Source organism: Haplochromis burtoni, unplaced genomic scaffold, assembly GCF_018398535.1.
Source record: "Haplochromis burtoni strain Fernald_Lab_line unplaced genomic scaffold, NCSU_Asbu1 Contig_15, whole genome shotgun sequence".
Taxonomy (NCBI): Eukaryota; Metazoa; Chordata; class Actinopteri; order Cichliformes; family Cichlidae; genus Haplochromis; species Haplochromis burtoni.
Genome location: NW_024582376.1, coordinates 1959302 through 1979007, shown reverse-complemented (window position 1 = coordinate 1979007; position 19706 = coordinate 1959302). Strand labels below are relative to the sequence as shown.

At 42.2% G+C, this 19706-nt stretch overlaps 1 protein-coding gene across 6 annotated transcripts in view; it reads right to left on the bottom strand.

The window, feature by feature from the left end:
* Positions 1 to 19706, bottom strand: part of grik4 (glutamate receptor, ionotropic, kainate 4) — a 354349-nt gene that overhangs the window by 6911 nt on the left and 327732 nt on the right. For all 6 annotated transcript variants that reach the window (XR_006054048.1, XR_006054049.1, XR_006054050.1 and 3 more), the window contains 6 exons: positions 17297 to 17500; positions 11714 to 11827; positions 3217 to 3326; positions 2054 to 2227; positions 1524 to 1689; positions 587 to 812 (listed from right to left, as the gene is read on the bottom strand). Coding sequence is in view for 3 of the 6 variants with exons in the window: in XM_005915839.3 (XP_005915901.1) it covers positions 587 to 812; positions 1524 to 1689; positions 2054 to 2227; positions 3217 to 3326; positions 11714 to 11827; positions 17297 to 17500 (994 nt within the window). In the remaining 3 variants the exon portion in view is untranslated. The remainder of the gene's footprint in view (positions 1 to 586; positions 813 to 1523; positions 1690 to 2053; positions 2228 to 3216; positions 3327 to 11713; positions 11828 to 17296; positions 17501 to 19706) is intronic.

Genomic DNA, 19706 nt, shown 5'->3' with positions numbered 1-19706 from the left:
TTACTTTAAGGTGTGTTTGACTCAATCTGAGATCAAAGTGTAAGTAAACCCCGTGTTTATACTCTTGGAGCAGCGAGCGTCGCGCAGAAACTGTTTCACATTTCACAGGAACAATATCTCAAATTCCCTCGCTCTTGTCCTCACTTTTCCCATCACAGCATGGCAACAGCTGCTCTATTAAAATCTAGCATTAAAGCTCTCTTAGTTTCTCCCTTTTTGCATCATTTTGCCCCATGATAGCAGCTAATGGTTTGGCTTTGCTGAGGCTTTACTTTTTTATTCAACTCTCCAATGTGACGTTTATGGTGTATCCTCCAACTAATGCCTCTGCTCTTCATTCCCCTTCTTAGCTTCACTAAGAAGGGGAATGAATTATACAGCACATTTAAGCGAAACCATCAGCTCTCTCCTCCGTTGACTTCGTTTTACACTAACTGCCTTGCCCCCGCATTACTCCGGCAAACTGGCTTCTGTCTCTCTGCGGCTTGTATCAGATGTTTCAACTACTTGACCAAGTTCCTCCTTCTTTTGCTTATCCGTCACTTTCAAGTGTCCTCCAATTTTCAACACTTTGTCCTCCACTCACCCAGCGGCATGCCGATACCATAGCCCTTAGTGTCCAACAGTCCTCCAATCTGAGTCAGGTTGCAGTTCCTCTGGCGGTAGTACTCATTCATCGTGCTCTCCAGCAAGTAGGCGTAGTTCGAGTTGAGGACACGGGCGATCCCCTCCTCTGTGCTCTTCACAAACACGCTGGGCTGCTTTGATTGCATGAAGTTCCACATGCGCTGGTACGTCTGGTAGCGGGAGTTCTGCACAGGCGTGAAAGAGCAGATAAGATCAGAAGAAACAGGCACAGAGAGTGAGAGACAGTTAACAAAGCATCTCCTCTTCTGGTTTGATTTGGATTGCTTTTTTCTGGACTGATGGAGTGTTACATCAGAGCCCCCCCCCCCTTTTTTTTTTCTATTAGCGCACCTCTTTCCCATTTGAGAAACTTCAGAACAGAAACTTCACTTAACACCTCCACCTGTCTTTTACTTTCTCTCAGCCTGTCTTTCCTGAGTTATTTAAGGTCCAGTGGACTTGAAAGCGCCAAGGAATACAAGGCTAATATCTCTCTTCCCTTCGCCCAATATCATCCTTCACTGTCTCTCTCCCCTCTAACACCCTCTTTTTCTCCTGCTCAGTGTCTTTCTCTTTTTCTCGCTGAGGTCAAATCTCAAAAGATGAAAGAGGATAGCGTGGGACCTGGACAGTGCCCCATCTCCCCGAGGAGAAGGATATTGAATGGTTGTGGCAAAAAAGAGACAGGAAACAGATAAAACCTGTGGTTAGAGGAGGAAGACATAAAGGACAGGAGGGTGACGAAAAGGACAGCTGATAGCTGATCACAGATGACCCATTGACTTCCATGTGCTCTGAAGTGAGCCTGTGCCTACATACAGTGTGTATGTATGTGTGAGTGAAGATTTAGGAGGATAAACAATGTGGCATATACAGCAATGTGTGTAACTTCTAACCTGGAAGAAGGTCATCGTGGATCCACCGTGCATGGTGCCATATTCTATCGCCGTCTGATCTGCCAGATCATCTACTGACTCTATCGGTACCTCCATCCTCTGCACTGTTAGGAAGGCGGCCAGGTTGGCGGTGTAGGAGGAGATGATGATTAATGTGAAGGCCCACCTGTGTGGGAAAGGCAGCGGACAAGAACATATGTATTCACCTGCAAACGTATGTAAATGGGCAGGCTGACACATGAAGATAAATGATCTGGGTGGAGGTGTAGAAGGATTAAAATAACTGCGCACCTGAGAGGAGAAGACATGACAGGATATTCAGTAGATGATATGGCGGATGGATTAATGGGTGGATAAAGTTCTAGCTGCAAAGGCAGACAGACAGACACAAACGATGCCTCGTGTGCACACAAATGCACAATCTCACTCTTGAAATCTGGAATCAAGCTTCAAGAATGCGTTACTGATGAATTGCATTCCATGATGGAGAAACCTGCGCATTGCACCGTGCATCTGGAGCCAATACTAACCACACTCCGCTCACACAACGTGTGGACAGAGCTCTAGGAGCAATGGTGGATCCTTGCTGCATGAAGCCTCCAACTGGGAACCAGAAGCTGTTGCCAAGCGAGTACTGGTTGATCAGCAGGTTGCAGCGTCCCTTTAAACAAGGGTGGGGGTTGTACCATTCATAAGGTGTCAGCCTGTGGGGAAAGAGAGAGTGGGAATGAAAGTTAGATTATGTATTCTGATAAGAGCAAAACTCAAGAGACGGGGAGTGAGAGGAATGGAGATAGGAAGAGGGATGAAGGATGAGGAGAAAACAACTCAGTCAAGTGAGGACAAAGTCACCTTGGCTCTGCAGAGGGAGAACCAACCTGTGCTTCGCTTCTGCCTACTTAAACTGTGAGGATGCAGGCAGTGTAATTGGGGTGCTCAGATGTAGCTACAGTTCTGTGACAACTCTGTTCTGTGCTGGGTTGAACCAACGAGCCATGTGACTCACGTAGCAAAGATAGAATTTCTTTCTGAGTCACAAATAATTACAACAAAGTTCAAAAGAAGGACAAAAAACTTTAAACAACCCAGACGTTTAACATATTTCCCACTGTGATCACGGGTGGAAAAATTATTCTTAGTAAACACCTAAAAAAAGGAGTACATGTATTATTATCTCCAAAACTGCTACGATTAAACCACCTCACCCAACATTTATAAATGATTTTCATATTACACCAAAGACCACCCGTAGAGCTATCTTTAGAAAACTGGTAAATTTGAAGGTCTTGGTACTTTTAATTTGATTCTGTAAGGTGCTGCAGAATTCAATTAGCATTTTCTTGCATTAAAGCATCTTCATTAGATATACTGTAACCTAGTAATATTTCCATTGCAAAGGAAATTATGATTTTCAGCAGCAGTTGTGGCAGTGCCATCCTTGACCAGCAGGTGGCAATGTGATGCTAGAGACCTGCCACTGGTGGGAGAACGTCTCTTTCTCTGTGATGTTCAAGATCAACCAGAGGCTAAAGAGAAGCGAGAGAACAAACACCTGTTTCCTCCGCCGTATATTGCCCAAAGAAACGTTTTTTTGTGTGCTTTTACTCTCTGTACCCAGTCCATTTGTTTGCCTCATTCTTCTCCTGTCTCTCGCTTATCTGTACAGACTGCATTTTATGGTTGAGCTCCTTACCTGGCCACCAGAAAGAGAATGCAACTGACAGCCAAGTAGGCCAGAAGCATGAAGAGCCAAACACCCGGTGAGAAGGGATCCAGGAAGGAGAAGTAGCCTGGCCTACGTCCCTGGAAGACAACACACACAGAATGACTGGTCTTCTTGGACATAAACTAAAGAAGGAAACATAGAAAAGGCGATGATTACTGCATTTCAGTTCTGTTTCCCTTTCTTCCCACCTCCAGTTCGGTGTGTGTTGACCAACATTTACTGGTGCCTGTGTAATTTGGAGAAGATGGAAAAGGTGACTGTGACCGCAAATAAACGGATTTTGATGCGATAAGCATAGGTTTTCCCTGTCCTAAACTGATAGCACTTTAATTATACGAATCTCATTTGCATGTAAACATTCAGATCAGCACTGTATGAAAGCGCAAACTCAGTCTCCCATGAACTGTCAATAGAGTGACAGAGGCCTGTATGATAATACAACATCACTGATAAGAGGTTTATATCCCGCATTCCAACACTGAAAAAAAAATTCTCACAACTTCCAACAAGCTGTGATAGATACATTATTAGGTTTAGTCGTACAGAATAATCAGAGGTCAAAACTAACAAAAGGCAACATTTTTACTCTCTACAAGTCTGCATGTAGAGAGAAAGAAATGTCAAATAATCAGCTAAACCATTAGAACCACATTAAAGACAAATTCAATTCCATGACCTATAGTTGACTTGCAGTATGACCGGGAGTGGGCAGTGTACACAGGTGGAGGGGGATTAATAGCTCTGGCTTGGCTAAAAAGGCTAGTTGTGCTGAAGCAGCTATGGGGTGTTGCATATAAATGTGCATTGGTAACCAGGAGATAACATGGCTAAAATGAGGTTGGCAGCCAGTAGAGCGATGGGAATATAGGGGCTAATTCCTAATGTTTCATTATGCAACATTGTCCTCTAAATGAAACCAATTACTGGGGAACCACAGTCAGGATGATTGGGCCTGCTTGTTTATATGTGTGTTTGTGCCTGCTCATATTTCACATGCGCACGCTAAGCTTACACCCTTCCCGACCAAATGTCAGCAGGGGAATATTAGCCATTTACACACAAGTGCACGTCCGCCGCCTGTTAATGACTATGAAATGGAGGTGGCTGTCAGGGCCAGCAGGACGCTTAGATAATGGAGGTGATCAAACAACCAACTGTCTAAGTGTTGCTATGAGAGGGACACGTTTAGTCGTGTAGAAATTCCTCATTGTCCATTTCTGTGTCAAAGGCACCGCCGTGGAGTCTACGTGAACAAGCCCAAATTGCATTTATGCAAAAAAATAAAAAAATAAAAACTCAATTAAGTATTCCTGCCAGACCTCCTGCGTGCCAAAACGCTGCAGTAATACATTTCTGAAGCCCTCCAAAATTTAATTTGAGGCAAAGAGGTTGAAATTATTTTGGTGGGCATTTGTTATGATAAACGAATCCCCATTCAGAGTTGTGCGGAGATGAAAATTCATTAATGCGTCTGTAATCACTTGCATATTAGCCCGACTGAGTAAAATAGGAGTGGTGCAGAAAGCAGGAGAAGCAGGGGGAGAGAGTTGCCGAATAACTCTGAGCAAGATTCGAATCAGCCTGCCACTCATAACGTATGTCAGTCCACGTTATAGAGTGTAATTGCTTATGACGATGGCGATAGCTGTCTGAGAATGGAATAGTGCAGAGCTGAAACACACAATGGCCATGTCAGAGGTATAGATTCATGTTGTAAAGTGAGCATCAGTGCCAGGCTGCCTTCGGTTGGCACTGGCATTACTGGAGTAGCAGTAGTATGTGCTGACATGAGTCCTCCTGTTTTGCTGGTCCAGTTTGATGCATGCTGACCCAGCGCTTCGTGAACTGCTGGGCATGCTCGTCCACATGTTAAGTTTTCACCAAGGTGCTATTATTAAGATAAAGATCACTGCAGAGACGTGGGACTAGTGTGCTAACAGATGGCAAAGTGAAGGTGCAAGAGAGCAACTCAGAAATAGAGACGGAGAGAAAGCTAGGACGAGACAACAGGAAGATTACAAGGACAACAGGAAAACAGTAGGAGGTTTGCTGCTTAGAAAGCTCGACTTTGCTGCTTTTATGTATTGGCTTTGAGACTAAGGGACAAAAGTGTTTTACTTTTTTTTTTTAAGAGTTAGAAACTGGAACAATCCATAGCTGGAGTAGACAAATCAATGAGCACACAAAGCTTCAGATAAGCTAAATGGAAACTGCATGAAAATGTTTTAAAATCTGTGTGCACATTTCCAAAGATAAGATAGTTTATTCAGTTTTTTTCTGTATTAAAACATTTTAGATTAAACTAAGGACTAGAAAGAGCAAGCTTAATGAAACTCTATTTAATGATGATCTCGTGACATGGAAAAACATGGTGTGTGATCACTCGACTAAAGCTCCACACAGCTCAGCAGTGCTTTAACACCTTTCAGGGCTTTTATTTTACTGTGCCAACTTTACTGTTTTGGCTCACTCGCGCTGATCTTAACTACCTTATTTCCTCTCTGCTCCTGTTCTCATGAATACAATCTGCACCACAATAGCAGAGCGTTTAACAGCTAAGGAGCCATATTTCACCCCTCGGAGTTGGTGTGGACCAAACCAGCGGTAAAGCAATGACTACTGGACTTACATTTGACAAATTGCTGGAAAGGGAAATGCAAGTGAATGCTAATGGTACTTGGGACCTGTCGGATGGGTAAATAGGCAGCTGTTTTCTAACATATTGGATATACCACCTTTATCAAGTGCTTAATATGTAAATGCTCGCTGTGCTGCCAAAAGAAATCAATCAAGATGGGTTCAAAATTGCTGTGCCACAAACTGCTGTGCGAACCACTAAACATTGTTTGAGGAGAAGTGCCTCATGGGGCAGGGTGACTCAGGATTTCCAGTGATGTAAGGAAATTGTAAAGTAGAACATATACAAGGGTTTACCTATTTTTCATTCATTTATTCATAAATAAATTATGCATGCAAATACTAAATATTTTTAGTAATTTCTCAGAGACATACTTTACATCACAATCTTATTTAGGTGGTCCAGTCTCTCTTTATATTGGACGATGAGTCTGTGTGTGCATGACAGACTGTCAAGCACCTGTGTGTTTGTGTGTGTGCCTGTGTTTCTAATCTTGTCAGCAGCTGTCTAAACTGTCAGTCATCCACAGCAGGGCAGATACAGTATGTGCTTGGGCAACTGCACAGGGAGCACCCACCACTCAGCACAGAAAAGCACATTGACTGCTGGCTAAGGAAAGCACAGCATCCGTGACTAATCCAGTAGTTACTGTTAAATAGAAGATATACACTCACTGGACTCTATATGAAGTACACCCTGCTAATACTGGTTTGGACCACCTTTTTGCCTGCACAAGTGCCTTAATTCCTCATGGTGTAGATTCAGCAGGGTGCCTGAAATATTCATCAGGGATTCTGGTCCATAATGACATGATAGCACCGCTAACGTTCTGCAGATTTGTTGGCTGCACATCGTGATGAAAATCCCCCATTCCACCACATCTGTAAGGTGCTCTATGGGATGGAGAGCTGGTGACTTTTGGGGGTCATTTAAATTCAGTGAACTCATTGTGATGTTTAAAACCAGTTGGTGTTTAAAAAAGAGCCAAGAAAAATATCTTCCACACCATTAGACCATCATGAGCAGCCTGAACCATTGACAGAAGGGAGGATGGAGCCATGCTTTTGTTTCTGTACCATTCGAATATTGCAGTAGAAATTATACCGAACAATGTTCATCTAGTAAGCTGGTGGAAACTGTGGCCTCATTTTCCTGTTCTTCGCTGACAGGAGTGGGTGGTGTGGTCTTCTGCTGTTGTAGCCCATCTGCTTCAAGGTTAAATGTGTTGTGCATCGGCTGATTAGATATTTGCATTAACAAGCCTTCGAATGACTGTACCTCACAAAGTTGCCGATGAAGTGTAGACTAGAACTAGAAAATAATTAACAAAGTAATAAAATATAAACAGAGTACACCAAGGACCAAATTAGATGTTTACTGGATGAGTGTCTCTTCACAGCGTAAGTACTTGCTGCCATATTTGAATGATTTTTATCAGAGTCAGGGGTATCATTTTATAGCAGTTTTATGGCCATGTTAAGATGATATATATGGGATGAGGCAAATCCCAGGAAGTAAAATAATACACCTGTGGCACAGAGGGCAAAACATCCTCTAAGACCTGCTTTTATGAGTCCATCTCAACAAATAAAATAGTGAAAAATTGCTGCCTTTTTTAGTAGCTATGTGTCCTTTTTTCATCTCAACACACAGATGAAAAACTCATTCATTTTACCTTGCACTGCCCTTGTTCTCTCTCAACTTCCCGCTGTCCCTCCATATTTCCCGCTTCTCCCCCTCTCCGTTACTCTCGGGGGACTGCCTACATGCCAGGAGGGTGGCAGAGGGAGCCGGTGAGGTTATCCAGTTGAGGATTTCACCTAGTCATCTTTCCTCTTGGTATTCATACCACACCGTTGCCCCCTGAGGCTTCCTGCCTGAACACTGACTCACCGAAGGAGACTTCCCATTGTCATTTCAGCTCTCACACTCTCGTCGCTCACTTCCTTGCTCTCATTTCTCCATCTTCCCTCATGTCCTTCTACCTATTTCTTGCTTATTCTCTTTTATGTTGTCTTTCTTCCTGTCCCTCCCTGTGTCTCCCTATGTTCTGCCATCCCCCCCCTCCCCCCAAGCTCTTTGATAGTGTGTGCATTTCTAATTGTGTTAGAGCTGCCAGTTGTTACGTCTGCTGAAAAGGCCCGCGGGGGCAATCTGTGGAGAGCAGTTGATTTGGCTGAGGTCACAGGGTCATATTCATAACAACATCCTGCTGCCTCTTGAGCTCACCGGGTTGTCTGGCTTTATGTCTGAGTGAGTTGCACACAAACAAAGCTGTGCTTTTGTGTTTGCTGAAACTCTTCTAACATAACTAAAAAAAAAAAAACACATCACTACTAGTTTTAGGGTTACTTTCAAAATAAAAGAATAAAACTTCCAGTCTGGTGCAAAAGTCTCAAGACACCCCTTATTTCTTTGTATGTTGCTAGGAAAATGGGAAATAGGTAGAGCGGTTTAATGAAACATGTGCATTCACGGAAATACAATCTAAAAGGCAAAAACATTCCTAACGAGCTTGAAAGTCAATATTTGATATGAGCAGCTTTATTCTTCACCCTGAACTTTCTCCTGAGGAGTCTTCAGGAATAGTTCTCCAGGCTTCATGGAAGATATTCAAAGCTCTTCTCTTGATGTTGGCTGCGTTTGGTCTGTTCTGTATCAAGATGATCCCACATCTCAAACCAGTCTGAGATGATCTGACATTTGTGACGCGACACATTATCCTGTGGGAAGGAACCCGCAGAGGATGAATGCACAACGGTCATAAAGGGATGAACATGGTCAGCAACAATACTCAGTTTGTACTAAAGGGACCAAACGATGATAAGAAAATATCCTCCACACCATCACACTACCAGCATGCTGAACCTGTATCATTAATTGGCTCAGTTTCTTTATGCTAGTTGAGAGGAGTGGGATCTCAGTATGGTCTTCTAGCCCATTCTGATGCCCAGTTTTTAACTTCAACAGGTCTTTTTTTAGAATATCTACATCCTTAAATGTATGTAGCTGCTGCATGTGAGTGGCTGATTAGAGCCTGTGCATTAATGAGCAGTTGCACAGTTGTACCTAAGCACATATATACACAATTTAATGATATTACACAACCTACTGTTTAGTGTTAAATTTAATATTGATTTATTATGGAAAAAAACTGCATTTAAAAATAACCCTAAATAACATAACTGGTAAGTTTTTAAATTCCACGAGCTGCGTCTGTGTTTCTGTGCACAGGGTTTCATTTGTTTGTGTAATTTTGTCTGAGGACTTCTGTGGCCAGTGAGTCAATAAAGCTCGTTATACTACGCTCTACCCTCAGGGCAGCTGCTGAATCTGACACAGCTTCTACACACCCCTAATTAACCCCTATGTCTAATTAAGTGGCACTCTTTCTCTTATACACACAAACATGCACACATCCACTCATATACCCTGTTACACAGTCAACGAATTAATGGAGAAGGAACTGGCACAGATTTAAAGACGCTCACAGTGCTGGGATTTTGGCATGCAGCATATGGTTTTTATATTGTACAGATGATGAATGCAAGACAACGAAAGGTTTTTATGAGATGAAGCTGACAGTCGCTTTAGGTAGTGTCTGGGTTCATAACCGCAGTGATTCATATTGCACCGGCTTCTCTTTGATTTGTGTATGAAGCAAATCCGTTTTATTTATAGGGCCTGAAGCTACATGCATGTCAAATACCCCACCATATAAAATACACTATATGGCCTCGAATAGCACCCAACTACAAATCCCCAACCAGACAAGACATTCAGGCGAGACAGCTGAAACATATAGACAGGTAGTGCTCTTCTTATGCAGGCAAGATGCAAGCTGTCTGGATTTTTTTTAGTTTTATTTATTGCAGAGTCAGTGTCCCAGAAATGATAACAGACAGCGGTCCCTTCAGAGAATAGCACGAAGACACAAACTCATTTGACAGGTGATTAAATGTTCTGATTTGCTGCAATTTTGAACACACCACAGAAAACTTGTCTGTGACAGTTGTTGTAGTGGCTGGGTGGGTGGGTGGGTGGTGTGGAGGGCAAGGGAGGGGGTTTGGGGTGTGGGTGGGGTGGAGGCAGTGAAGCGTTAGTTCAAATCTGCACCTGTGTTTCAAACAGGAAATGTACATTTTCAGCAGCTTTGTAACAGGATTACGCCTGACGTTAAAGCTATCGCCTTCACTGAAAAGAATGTAAATGTGTGCTTTGAACGCAACAAACATAAAATAAGAATAAATAATGAAAGTGAAAAAACTCTGTGCGTGTGTCTGTGTGTGTGAGAGAGAGCGAGAGTAAGAAAGACATGCAATACTTGTGACAAAGAAGAGAAATGGAGATTAAACTGGCGATAGTGTGCGGATAATTAATACCCAACAGGCAGCTGTATTTTATTGCATTCGCCATTCTTATTGATTGGACTGAAATTTTCATTTAAAGTTTGAAATAAGCAGTATACCCCCTTGTAGAAATCACTGTGCCTCAGATCAATAGTCAGTGGATTAGAACTAAACAAGTGCAGTCACAGAAATTCAAATATCGAATTTTAGAGCATGCTGAGGGACCACTCTGAATCGGATCTAAGAAAATGCCAAGGGGCAATGAGAAAGTAAAGAGAGTGTGAGGAAATGAGGGACAGAGAAAGAGACAAAGAGAGATGATACCTGCACTTATGCCTGTCTTCTTTCCCTCTTATCTTTCCACCTTCCTCTACCGACTTCACACATCTTATCTTAATAGAAACCGCTTTACTCAGGAATTTCAACTGGGTCAAGTCTCTGCTAATTCAACTATTTGGCTCTGTGTGCCAACCCTGTGGGACATAAGCTCCATATCATATCCTCAGGCTGCCACCCGCCTGCCTGCTTCCCAATTCAGAGGTCACATGCTGCCCAGCAGCCCATTTAACGTAGCACCTGCTGCGAACGTCGATTGATTCTCCCCAACTGTTGCCGCTCAATTGAGTGCCTCACTGCCTCACCTATGGGTACCGTGCACAGACTATGGGAAGGTGACACGGTGGGAGATTTACAAGTAGTGGAGACAGGAGCAAGATGGAATGGGAATGTGAGTAAAATGCCCCTTTGGGATGCTACACTAATGTTAGCCTGCGCACGCGCTAGATCACCTCAGCACGGACTGTGGCCAGTGCTACTGTGGCCCCCACAGTGTCACCTTGGGTTTTGGGGGAGGACTGATGATTAATGGGCCACTAAGTGCGCAAACACTGGCTCATTTCCACCAGCACTGCTGTTGTTTCGCTGTTTCTTGCTTGGACTTGCTCTCTGCAGAGAATGGAGGGCATTGCTTGTGAGAATAAGATGGCGAAATCCAATCAGAGAACAAGCAGAAAACAACTGTGAAAGTGTTACATTTATCATTCAGTTCACACCATAAAATGAGCCATCTGGTGCTGGCAGAATGAGGTGGGGGGTGGGGGAGGGGGGGCACGGAAACAAAAGGAGGAAATGGGTGGACAAAGGAAAAATGAAAAGAACTTGACACAGAGGAGAAGGATGAAGTGGCAAGTAATGTCGGAGGACAGGGGTAAAGCAGGAAGAGGACCCATGAAAAAACGCAGATGAAAGGGAAAACGAGTAGCTGAGAGGTAAAGAGGCAATAAGGTGTAAAAGGGGAGAAGTTGTGGAGGAATTTAAACGGACTAAGAGAGAGAAAAAGACTCTACAGGCCAGAAGGCAGAGTGCTTCTTTTCCAGGCATTAGACATGCCTGACAGCCTGCTGAGGTTTATCCGCAAGCTGTATGAGAGGCAGTTCGATCAGGTATAATAGGTGTGTGCGGGGGGGACTTAACTCACCAGGTGGACGCGGTACATGATGCTGATACCAAGGGTCATGAAAGGCTTGGAGAAGTCAATCACCTTTTCACGCTCTGCTGTGATGGTCAGGCCTGCGACTGCCAGGTCTGCTTTCTGCAACAGGATAAGTAGTATTACTGCATGAAAAGTCCAACTCACACACAGCACAGCTCTGAGGCATGGCATAGTGTTTGTGACATATCCAATAATTTGAAGATTTTGAAAAAAAAAGAAAGATGAGGATGACATAAGAAGTGGGCTACTGGTTTGCTAATTCCCTAATAATGCCCTTTTTGTATCCTCTAGGCTTTTTGTCCACCAATACGGCTATCCGTGATGGGGATAATCCGGCACTGGCATTGTGTGTGTGTTTGTGTGTGTGTGTGCAGTGCACGAGAGAGCTCAGGGTAACCATTGTGGCTGGCCAAGGGAGCACTGTCAAGACAAATCACTCAACAAAGCAGAGGCTAGTAAAACACACAGACACACACACACACGTAGAAATGGTCAATGCAGCTGAATGCTGAATGGCTCTGTACTAATAATACAGGCCAGCAAAGTGCAACTGCAAGGGATTTTTCATCTCCCTGAGGAGCAAAGAGTGAAAGCAGCAATGCATTCCTCTTTGTCTGCTGCAGGAGGACTAAGAGGATTGGGGACATAGAGGGGAATGGGAGAATGAGGAGCAGGGAGCTGTGCTGCAGCACTGCAGACACTAGTCAAAATCCACAACATACTGTTTCTATGTCAAGGAACGAGGAGGGCATCTGACATACATAACATGCACACATCCAAGGCGCGTCATCCATTTCGATGTCATGTTTTTCTATAATCACTCTGACCTTCAGAAGAGGCCTCAAATGCTTCATCTAGAAACCCCCAGTCTGACTCCGTCTGTGCTTCAATTAATACTCTGCACTTCACATTTGCATCTCTTTAACCTCACGACAGCCTTTACTCCACACTGAGGCCTAGTGTCTCCTGCTGCCCTACTCTCAGCCTGCAGGCGCTGACCCGAGATTATCATCTGTTCCCAGCCTCCTGTCTCGTTTCTGACCGCTGTTTGAAAGGCTGATTGCCTGCTCCCAGTGCTGGAAGGAATCCAAATACAGCAAATGACCATCGAGGCAATTTTAACAAAGAAAGTAACAGATCCTTTGAAAAATGAACACACAGTTGTAACATCAAGTGAAATATTTATGTGGCGATGGAATATTAATATTGATTACCGGATTCTTCTGCCTCCCTGCTGTTATGCCTTCTAGTATGTAAGAAAAGACACAGTGTAATGTCGCCTGTTCAATATTGCATCATACCTGTTTCCACTTGCATTCAATCAGATCATGCTAAGGCAGTAAAAAGGATGCGAAACTGAATGTGAGAGATGAATTAAACATGACCCTTGAGGATTTAGCATTTGACTTGGACTTTGAATTTTGGTCTTTAGAGATGCTGTATGTCTCTGTTCTCTAATCGCAGCACTGTGGATTAGGTAACCGGCACATACTGTACTTAGACTTGTGTCTGGGTTCTTCTTGGCCTGACTCATTGTTAGCTTAGGCTGTCTGACACCCGTCAGACTAATCATCCTCATCCTCAATGAAATCTTGCTCAGTCTGAAAGGTACTGGCAGGGAGACGGGTATCTGTTGTCCAAAATATCCTGATGCTGTCTTCCTTTGCTCCTACCAAGTGTATAACACCCCTCTTCCTCCATTTTCCTTTCTTTACCTGTCCTTTCAACTTGTAGCCAAGGCTTGTATATTTTCCCACAATCCTCCTACACTGCCATCCTTCCTGTTCGTTTCTATGCCTTTAACCAAACACTCCGAAGCCTTTCTGTCTACTGTGTAACTTCCCTGCAGATGCCGCCTTTACCATGAAAATCCCTCTCAACCATGCCAATCCACGGCTCAAGCTGATGTCAGAGACATATGTCGACTTCACCCATGGCCGTTCTGAAGGTCAACCTTCCAGAGGCAAGTTATACATGGATGTAGGGGGGAGATGGACTGTGACAATAACAAGAGCAGGCAGTGTACGTGTTACATACTTAATGGCTTTGCCCTCCATTAGCCCACAGAATTAAGACAGATCACCTCTTAGGACTGACTTAACACTTGTCTGTTTCACTCACCCCGCCCTCTTAATTTTTTAACAGCTCTTTTACTTCTTTCCCCTCTCCCTCTCATCCCTTATATAACCTTATCTGCCTGTTAACAGCCACGTACAGCAAATAATATAAGGGCTCACTCAGAGATTTAACAGCAACAAGACTGATCCAGGAGGAAAGTCTGTTGAGGTCAGTTCAGCTAAAGCGGCTGGCAGGAAACAAGCCACCAACAAGCTGTGACTACTTTGAAAAATACAATACTTAAGCTGAAAAGACCAACTGCTGAATGAAGGAAGGGGGCTATATGATATGAAGGAAATGTGCTGTAAATTATGTGAAAGCTGAGCAATACACTTTGGGTTTGTTTCTATGTTTCTCTAAGAAGAACAATACAGTGGTATCCACACAGCTATGGTGAAAATCTTGTTTTTTTTAAAGGAAAAGTTGTAGAACCACCTTTAGGAACAGCTGGAAGTAATGGCTTTCTGCATGTCTTTGGAAGAATTTAGTCCACTCTTCTTTACAATGTTGATTCTGTTCATTGATGTTTGAAGGCCTTTTTTTATGCACAGATCTCTTAAGGTTCCACACAGCATGGTTATGGCTGACTTAATAACTGCAAGCCCAGGTCATGTGCACTAATCATCACCTATCGACTACCATGCTTCATGTTAGATGTTTGTGCTGATCTGCTGAGTGTGGTTTTTGACAAACATGGTGCAGTACATCATGGGCAGACTTCTTCACTTTAGTCTTGTCTGTCAAAAGGACATTGTTCCAGAAGTCTTGTGGTTTGTTCAGATGCAACATTGCAAACCTTTGCTTAGACTTCTTTTCCGAGAGAAGAGACTTTCTCCTGGAAACCCCTCTAAACGCTTAAACCTCTACAGCACAGTGTTGCCCTAGAGCAACAGAAAGTCTTTTTAAGCCTCATGACCTGTACGTGTGAAGTTAAATGATGGAAACCAATGAACCATGAAATTTTGCATGCCTAGAAATTCTTTTTGTTGCCTCGGGCAACGCAGTGCAATCAGGGGAACTTTGAGGGAGATTTTGATAACATTGTGTTTGTATGTAATGATATGTTATTTCATGCATTCGTGCGCAAATTTGTGCACATTTCACATGTTGCTGATGTGATGCTTCTTGCTTAGTGGGAGGCCATCAAAAGCTTTCTCCATATGAGCAACAACAGTTGCCTAGTCCTTGCTGGATCATTTCAAGCCAGTTTTAATTATATAGTGCCAAATCACAATCACATCAGATGGTATTCCACACAGTTGTGAAGTTTACATTGGGAAGGCTGTCCAACCACCTGAGCTTCCGAGTTGAAATGTGGTCCAAAATACAAAATTGCATGAAATCTGTGCAAAGAGTTCGAGCCATTAGTGGGATATCTCAAAATTATGACGACAGGAGGAAGAAGCAGAGTCCCAGAGCTCCCATTCCAAATCAGAATCTCATCACAGACAATATATGTAGTAGTGCTGTAGTGCCTCTTCACCTCACTGTACAATACCTTGTGCAATACTTTTTGTAAATAGTCAACAGTGCAATAGACTCAATACTTGAAATGTGCAATTCACTTGTATTTTTATTTTTTATTTTTTATTCCTATTTATTCTATTATCCCCTTGTATATTTTATTTATATTTGTCTCTGTATTTATATATGTGTGTGTATGTGTGTGTGTGTGTATATATATATATATTCTTGTAATGTAATATTTAATTACATCTAAGATTAGTATATATGTATATATATATATATATATATATATATATATTTATATATATATATATATATATATATATATAAACACCCAGCACGCCCCTGCGGGCGGTTTATCCTTCAAGCTCGGGTCCTCTACCAGAGGCCTGGGAGCTTGAGGGTCCTGCGCAGTATCTTAGCTGTTCCCAGGACTGCGCTCTTCTGGACAGAGATCTCCGATGTTATTCCCGGGATCTGCTGGAGCCACTCGCCTAGCTTGGGAGTCACCGCACCTAGTGCTCCGATTATATGTATATATATATATACTATATATATATATATATATATTATATATATATATTATATATATATATATGTATATATATATATATATATATATCTTATATATATATATATGTGTGTATATATATATATATATATATATATATATATAACAATTCTGTAACTGTAACTTCGGTCGTTGCTGTGCTTTTTTTGGAAATCGAATTTCCCAGAGGAACCCACCCGAGGGATTAATAAAGTTCTATCTTATCTTATCTCTTATCTTATATTATAATATATCACTTTGGCCAACAGTATGTGATAACCCCATCACCCCAACCGATTAAGGCTGCCCCTCCCTGATACTAGTTCTGCTGGAGGTTTCTTCCTGTTAAAAGGGAGTTTTTACTTCCTACTGTAGCCAAGTGCTTGATTATAGGGGGTCATCTAATGTCAGGGTTTTCTCTGTATTGTTGTAGGTTCGTGACATTACAATATACCACCTTGAGGTAATTGTTGTGATTTGGCACAATACAAGTAAAACTGAACTGAACCGAACAAGGCAAGATGCAGGGTTTCTGGGTGCACAGAAAAACCAAAAGTGATGTGTATAAAGTGTAATGCCCACCTCAGAAGAACTGTTTTGGTAAGTTTCACACAGACTGACAGTCTCACAACAGTATAATCAATATGACATGATATTGCACAATTTGAACCTAAGCCTGCATCAAATCATTTATGTAAATATTTTTCACGTCTTTTCAATTCTTTGTTTCAACATTGGTCGACATTTTTGGAAGATTTGCTGAGGTCTTTTTGCTTTCTAAAAGTTGTGTGATGAATTATGAGATAATAATTTTCTCTGTGGTTTTATACCATTGTTGCACAAAAACAATATCTTGGCAATAAAATGGCCCGAAATGAGTCAGAAAATGATGTTCAGCATGTACCATCAAAATGTGTGCAGTAGAGGGTTCAGGCATTTAACATGCTAACTGAGGCCGGTAGAGTCTGAGATACAGCTCTTGTTTTCTTTCTTTTTTTTTTTGTAGTTTCTCTAAGCATTGCATGATTTGACTCTGGGGTGAATTTACTTGGATGTCTGTCTGCTCCTGGGAAAAATGGCAAGTTTCTTTTACTTGTGAATCGTCTTTCTCAATGTAGAATGATGGACAGGAGCAATTACTTCTTTTATTGATGTCATTCCTTTTTGGCATTGTGTTAACACACACCTGAATGCTTCAGAACAAGCTGCCAAAACTTCTGCGTTTACAGAGATGCTTACGCTTGCTGATGATCCATTAATAAAACGCATTTGATTAGCAGCACCTGGCTGCTTAGCTTTTCACAGTACTGCATAGACACCTGTAAAAACTTTCTGTCTCACACATATGCGAAGGAGAAAACATAATCATTTATAGTGATATGGTTTGTTTGCTGGCAATATTATTGTCTATGCATATGCAAATATTTACATACTCTTGAGATTAACTCTCCAACCATGCCCGTCCATGTTCCGTTAGCTCCGGGAACACCGTAGACGCCGTCCCCCACCAGCCGGATGCGATACTTAAACTTGAGAATGTCTGCCAGCTCCTTCAGCATGTCCACACAGAAGCCCTCATAGCGGTCATTTCCCTCGAGTTCTTGGTGGTTCTGTCGGAGCATCACATACGGATTCTCCTGAAAAAAACAAAGGATTTGCGTTGCATTAGATCTCATGATTTTTAAGTGTGACAGCAATACAGAATTTTAGTTCTAGTTCTTCTTAACGTCTCTCTCTAAACCCCTTTACTCCTAAATAATGAAGTAATTGCCAGAAAATTATTATTTTTTTAACTGGAGTGTTAAAATACAAAAAATAAGTTAGTTATCATTTTCCATATATGAGTTAAAATTTTTACACTTTTTACTGTATTCAGCATTTTTGGGTAATTTATTACCAAATCACCCGAGTCTTCCTTTAATGATCGATATCATTATTTTACTAAGCCTATCTAAAGATTTTGCAATGAGCAAGAATGGTGGAAGCATCCCACATGTCCTTTAGAGGTCACGGTTCACATTGTTTACTGCCTTCAATGAAAACTGAGATTTGTGGCTCTGAAGCAGAGCCAAGCACTGAAATCAGCAACAAGGCAGGATCGTGCTAATCTGTTGTATTAACCAAAAACTGGATAGTTTTCTTCTGATATCAGTCATACACATACACCTATTTACAACCTGTCTTTTAGCGAACCAACTCTCTGTTCGGCTGTCTGTTTATTTATGTCTTGTTTTGTCATTTAGTTGATGCTGTAGGAAGATTTAAAGATCCCTGCAGTGATGTATTTTGGAGCCAACCTTATTGTGCTATTTTTCAAATAATGCAACTGTCAGACTGGTGTGCTCAGGCTCCACTACATCACAAAAAAGACAGTGTTATGTACTTTTCCATCCCACTATCCCTGAACTTAGCTCGTGATTCCAGATAAACTAACTTCGTTTGGCAACTTGGCATCAAATAACGATGATTAAAGGTATCTAAACATTTTCTATCACTCTTACTGAAAACTAAAAGCTTTTTACAACAAAGAAAATATATGTGTTATTGAGTGCTTTTAACAATGCAGAAGGTTTTAATTGTAGCTTATTGACTCGCTTTAACATAAATGCCTTCAGCGTATAAGACAGCCACGCGTGTAGACAACTGTGACATGGTTCAGGAGGGTAAAGCATAAACAGGAATAAGTGGTGCTGTATTTCGAGAGCTGGGGATGGGAGTGAAATGGTTTTGTCACTGCCACAGCTGGAAACACTTTGTAGGGTAGCTGGTTGACTACTGACGAATTTGTGCTGAATTTGGAGGCACTTGAAAACTCGGTGCACATCAGGTGGCGTAACAGTTATTAGTACTAAGACTTGCAATGTTGTCATAGCAACTGTTTGGCTCCACCTGTAAGGAGGGGTGAGGGTGGACATCGTGTTAATACTGTTGATTGAACAGCTTTGCTTCTTTCTTGGAGGAACCGGACAGTAGAACCAACGCTGCAGTGATAAGACTGACAACAAAATGACTGCTGATCAGCTGCCTGTGTCTGCACCGCTCTTCCCCAAGAATCTGCATACGGATTCATTTTATCTAACCAGGCTCGCAGTTTGATTAAACAGAGATGCTGTTCACTGACAACAGCCTGCAGTGTTTTATAGCAGCAAAACAGAAAGAAGTTGACACAGACAGGATTACAATATGCAGTAGTGTGAGAGTAAGTGGGTTGGCGCGTTTGCTAAAAGGTGAGACAATACATCTCACGGTGAACAGATCTGGAAATCAACTGATCCAAGTAAAAGGTATTGTTTGCAGCCAAAGCTGTAAAGCTTATTGTTGAATTGCATACTAAAGTTGTGTGTGTGAATGGGTGGATGACTGGATATGTAAAGCGCTTTGGGGTCCTTAGGGACTAGTAAGGCGCTATATAAATACAGGCCATTTACCATTTACCATTTACAATTTACCAATGGGGCTCAGTCCAAAGTTTCAGGCACTGGACCCCAAATTGCTACAAGTGCACATATCTGTAGTTGTGTGTTTTATTAACAAAGTTTTTCAACCATAAAATAAATGCATGTGTGAATCAGAGGGTTTATAGTTCTGAATGATCTTATTAGCCCTCTGTCACACGTCCTAATGACTGATTGGTGACCCCACTCGTAACCACCGGTCTCTAAAGAAAAACATGTATTTCCCGAGCAGTTGGCAAGTGGTTATTGGAGGTTTCTGGTGACTGCTGGGAGTTGCTGTGGTTGATAAAGCTACAGTCAAGCAGGCATAGAGTCCAGTCCCTGACCCTAGTAACCACAGTTTGCATGCAAATTGCTGACTTGTCTATAACACTTGCTAACAACTCAC